At 33.9% G+C, this 6,000-nt stretch overlaps 1 protein-coding gene across 1 annotated transcript in view; it reads right to left on the bottom strand.

The window, feature by feature from the left end:
* Window positions 1-4,619: 4,619 nt before the first annotated feature.
* Window positions 4,620-6,000, bottom strand: part of LOC135222135 (alpha-1-inhibitor 3-like) — a 77,871-nt gene continuing 76,490 nt past the window's right edge. The window contains 1 exon segment of the mRNA XM_064260303.1: window positions 4,620-5,930. Coding sequence (XP_064116373.1) covers window positions 5,895-5,930 — 36 coding nt within the window. The 3' untranslated portion in view covers window positions 4,620-5,894.

The following is a 6,000-nucleotide window of genomic DNA, read 5'->3' as shown; positions in this document are numbered from 1 at the left end:
GGCGGTCTTCGTAGAGCAATTTCCCATCTCGCTTGTTTTAGTTTTACTGCTTAACTTCATTCATCATGGGTCCTAAGCGTCCAGCTACTACGTCCCATGGAAATGACGCCAAGAAGAGGAAGACGATATCGCTGGAGACGATATACGATATCATCAAGCGGTCTGAGAGAGGTAAGACTTTGTTTACTATGCCAAAGTTTCCATGTATGTCATCAAATCTGTCATGAAAAATTTGTAGAAGAACCGTTCTAGACCAATAGTAAAGGTTATGCAAATAATATTAACATTTATTTTTATTGAGAGTTATTACATACGTAGCTATTAGGGTAAACTATCTGCCCATGATGCTAATTTATGCCGCCGCCAGCCGCTCTTCCGAAAATATCGAGATAAAAAAGTGCAAATTTAGCGATCGATCTGTCAATTTATAAATGTTCATGTTTTCATGTTTAAATGTGTATGAAAATGTACATACGTATTACAGATAGGGTAATTTTATTTCTGTACATAAATGCAGTATTTACAACTATAATGTACTGTACAGTAGTACTGTACAGTAATTGCTATAGTACTACTGCATAAATAACATTTTACTTGATGAGCGATCGCTAGATTACGGCGCCATTGACTGGTCTAAGGCGCTGTTAAGCGGTGAAGTGCTCCGAAAGAAGGTGTGCGGCGGCCGTAGACTTTAAAATCGCTCAACGGCGAAAATCGCTCATCGGCGGCGGCCAGGAACGGAACCTCTGCCGTTAACCGAGGGCCGCCTGTATATATATCCTGCAAACATGTAAAACACACATACTATAGATGCCATAAATTAGTAATCAGTTTTGATGCTCAGATAATAAAATATTCAATGTATCAAAGCTCTGAATGAAAGGGTCCTAGGGAAAGAAACGCCAAAGTTAATTACGTCTAGGTTTTTATACCGACTCTCCCTTTTGCCAAAGGAATATCTGAAATAGCAGGGGTTGATTAAAATGTAACGCATCCTCGGAGCATGTTTGGGCTTTTCAAAAAAGTGTGTATATAGGTACACACACACGCGTTCACACAAACACACGCACATATTCATATATGTATATATATATACATATAAAAGGATAAGTCTGAAGTATAAAAGGCCTATTAAAATGCTCTGGTTTAAAGCCAAGGACTATTTTGGTGGACTAACTCCCACCCTTATCAAGTAGTGAATGACAGAAGGAGTTACATAGCAAAATATATAGTGGGAAATATAACCTTAGGTGATGCCTAGAAGGTCACCGCTAAGCCGACTTTAGTTGTATTATTGTCTTAATCCGCTTCATCGTTGCCTTAAGGAAGACATGGTCTATCTGGTCAGTCCCAGGCTCCATTTGGAAAGGTTGATCCTATTATCTTTTGTATAAAAATGTTTATAATAATATATATATTTTTGTGTATATATATATACACGAGCACACATATATATATATATATATATATATATATATATATATATATATATATATATATTTATATAGAATAACTTGATCACGAAGTATATAAAACGTGATTCTATGTATAAATAAAGGTTTTTTGCCACGAAGGAAAAAATGAAAAAGAGATAGCCAAGTACTTTCGGTCCTGTTCTTCAGCATCATTGCACAGATTAGGAAAATATGAGTGGAATCATTACGAGACTTTCATTTGATACCTAGAGACATGAATGTGATACAGCAATGAGCTCACGTATTTTATTATTATATAGGTTTATAATAATATATATATATTTGTGTGTATATATATACACAAGCACACATATATATATATATATATATATATATATATATATATATATATATATATATATATATATCACACAAAGTCCTTTAATATCTAATTCGCTCTACTCGGAATTAATATATTTTCATATATGATTAACCGAGGGGGAATTTGTTAAGCGATATGAGAATGGCGATCGACAGTGCGCGAACCAGCGACCTCTCAATTCCAGGACTGGCAGTGAAGCCAAACCTTAACCACCCTGACACGAGGTAGAGCGAATTAGATATTAAAGGACATTTGTAGTTCGATATATGTATATGAATCACGGTAATGTATGATATATATATATATATATATATATATATATATATATATATATTATATTATATAGATCATATATCCATATATATATATATCATATATATATATATATATAATATATATATATATATATATATATATATATATATATATATATATATATCATATAATAATGCATATCTATCTATTGTTAAATTATATATATATTCCTATATATAGAACTATATATATATATAAATCAAATGTGTGCTTGTGTATATATATACACACAAATATATGTATTATCATAAACATTTTTACACAAGATAATAGGATCAACCTTTCCAAATGGAGCCTGGGACTGACTAGATAGACCATATCTTCCTTAAGGCAACGATGAAGCGGATTAAGACAATTAACACAACCAACGTCGGCTTAGCGGTGACCTTCTTGGGCATCACCTAAGGGTATATTTCCCACTATATATTTCGCTATGCAACTCCCTCTGTCATTCACTACTTGATAAGGGTGGGAGTTAGTCCACCGAAATAGTCCTTGGCTTTAAAACAGAGCGTTTTAATGGGCCTTTTATACATGAGATTTATCCTTTTATATGTATATATATATACTTATATGAATATGTGCTTGTGTTTGTGTGAACGCGTGTGTGTGTACCTATACACATGCTTCTTTGAAAAGCCCAAACATGCTCCGAGGATGCGTTACATTCTAATCAACCCCTGTTATTTCAGATATTCCTTTGGCAAAAGGGAGAGTCGGTAAAAAAACCTAGACGTAATTAACTTTGGCGTTTCTTTCCATCGGACCCTTTCATTCAGAGCTTTGATACATTGAATATTTCATTATCTGAGCATCAAAACTGATTATTACACTCTTTTCGCAGAAATTCCCTGTAAGGTAGAGACTTCCTGTTTAGCTCCGTGCTCGATATCATGTTTTTTCATTAGTTTTGGATATTTTCGCATCACTTCGCCTCTATTTGCCTTGTTTGGCTCCCCGACATTTCACGTGACGAAACTTTCTGTTATAATGTTGGTTTATCTTTTCGCTCTCTTCTTGTTGTCTCCCTGTTACGCATTATCATTTGTTTCTAATTTTAGGTCTACTCTAAGGGACCTTCGTCATTTTTTTGTAATTTTCGATGCCAAAAGCTTTTTCTTGTTTGGATATCTGGTGGGCTGGTTCCATATGAGTAGGTTTTGTCTACTAAATAATAGTGATAATAGTATTAATAATAATAATGATAATTCTGTATTCTGCTCTATTCTATTCTGTAATAGGAACTTCCCAAGTTCAAACGAAGATGCAATGCATTACTACCCTAATACTATTCTCCTTGCATTTTAAAACATTTTTGTCCATTTCCCTTTTCTTTCTCTTGCTTCTTCCTAATGAACACCATATTCTTTGACCAATGGGTGCCTGGCCATGTAGAAAAAAAATCTAATCCTTCGGGCCAGCCCTAGGAGAGCTGTTAATCAGCTCAGTGGTCTGGTAATACAAAGATGTACTTAACTTTTTTAACCATATATATACACATATATCTTGCAATTCCACAATGGTCCCGTGGGTGAAGTATATAAGAGATCCTCACGTGAAAATGAAAGGAGGTACCAAGACTTTCAACTTTTATTCCAAAGTCATCTTCAGTACCCTGAAGATGACTTTGGAATAAAAGTTGAAAGTCTTGGTACCTCCTTCTTTCATTTTCACGTGAGGATCTCTTATATATACACATACGAATGCACACTTCGTTAATGCCCCATATTACTGGCTACAACCAGTTTCCCAAAGGCACTTTGAAAAAGACCCATGAACTGACATAACTACAGGACGAACGTTGACCCGTCTTTCTATGCAGTTTTCATATCACGCCATCACAGAAATTATTTATCAGCTTTTCTCGGGTCGTTGCTTAGGTTCTGTTCTCCACATTCCAAAAAGGTCACAACGAACATATTGGCAATATATAAGTAATTATAACCTTAGGACTTACATATGTATACATAAATATGTATATACAGAATAAACTTGTATTTTTCACATATAATTTATAGCAGCAATTGTCAGTTCAAAAGCCAGATGGTAGAATCAGTTTTGATTGAACAAAGAACAAAGACACACAATGAATCTTTCTAAAGGATCGTGGGACTCAGATATTATAGATTAAATCTTTCTCCGACTAGCGATTAAGAAGATTAAAGAGAACTTGTCAGTTGGGGTGACTACATGGCTGACCTGAGGATCTCTTGGTATAAATACTGTTTTTTCTGTAACGTTTTCTCATTCATCACCTGCCTGGAGAGATACAGTTTGGTCTCTGAAATATAGTATTTACTTTCTACGTTTTGGCATTTTTATCGGCTCATTGTATCAGATGGAATTCTGTTTTAACAGAATATATTTCACAGTGATATATAGGCTATATGTATATGTAGATATGTGTATATACATTAACTATCTCGCGCAGAAAGGTTGAAATTATATGCATTTATGAAGGTGATAAAAGAAACAAGGAAAATAATTGCATTTTATATTTTGCATAATCTTTGAGGAATTATTTTAAACACAAAATTCAGCCTAGTCAAATAATTTTTACCAAGATATAACAGATGATTTCTTAGAATATATAAAAAATAACTTAATATTCAACAAAAGATACAATAATGGATTATAAAAAACCACTGAAAGTGACATAACCATTTCGTAATTTACAGTGAACCAATATAAAGTGGATGATGTTGGTCTGATAGAATAATTAATAAAATTTTTATTGATACTAAAGTTTACTACTCATTCAGGGTCCATGATCTTGGAATCCTTTTCAAATAACAATTGCAATAGGTTGATGGAGTTGCTTGGTGCATTGCAACTTCAGAAGTTCAAGCGAAAATGCAAAGCCTTACTACCCTAATACTATTCCTCTTGCATTTAAATGCCTTTATTATTTATTTATCTATTTATCAATAAATTTTCTCTTAATAAGTGGATCTCTTCTTTCTGTATTTCACTTTACTTCCTCTTACTTATTCGAAATGAACACCTTAATATTCTTTGGAAGCTTGAATATCAAGGCAGTGGCCCTTTGGTGGTCTTGTTAGATATGGATAGGTTTCATCTAGTACTGAATAATAATAATGATAATAAATAAAAATAATAATAAGGATTAAAAGCACTCTGTACCTCCTCCACCATTAAATCCAACCAAACACTCAAAATATTGTTTTATTATTGAACCAAACAAAAGAGTTTGATGACAAATCAGACGAGACAATGGAAAGGACTGATTCCATTCAGAAACAGGGATGATGCAAATTAGTGGTGACCGTTCGAATATATGAAATGCAGAGGTGACTGATGATAAAAGCAGTTCGGAAGGTAGGTGAAAGGAGAAGACTGATAAATCTGAAGGGGGGGAGGGGCGGGGGCTGAAGAGAAGGAAAGAGAAAATGCTCGTGACATAACCGCTAAAGGAAAGGCAAGTGTCATACCAGGTGCACCAGAACAGTTTGATATTTCTGTCAAAGTGAATTTTTTTTTAAACAAGCTGTTCATTTTTTACATTTTTCATGGATATTTTCCGTAAAACAAGGAAATGGTCGCCAGGTTATTGATGTACCTTCAGAAATCAAATGAGGAAGGCTTCGTGTCCGATAAAATCAGAAATAATGACCAATATAAACTTTAACATTTTTGTTTGAAATGGGATGCGTCTCTAAGACCAATAACTAAAAAAAATTTGTTTTTTTCACTGTTTTTGTACATATTGCAGTGCAGTCATTTGCCATCCATCGTTTACCAAAAGGAGCCAAGCACACACTTCACGCTGACTCACATGTGTCTTCAATTTCGAATGACTGAAACGAAAGAAAGAGCGAAACAATTAAAACAAAACTTATTGTCGTTGTACAAAATAGGCTCTTGAAG

Source organism: Macrobrachium nipponense, chromosome 3 (assembly GCF_015104395.2).
Source record: "Macrobrachium nipponense isolate FS-2020 chromosome 3, ASM1510439v2, whole genome shotgun sequence".
In the NCBI taxonomy this organism is placed as follows: Eukaryota; Metazoa; Arthropoda; class Malacostraca; order Decapoda; family Palaemonidae; genus Macrobrachium; species Macrobrachium nipponense.
The sequence above is the reverse complement of the archived record's forward strand: the minus strand, read 5'-3'. Positions and strand labels throughout refer to the sequence as shown.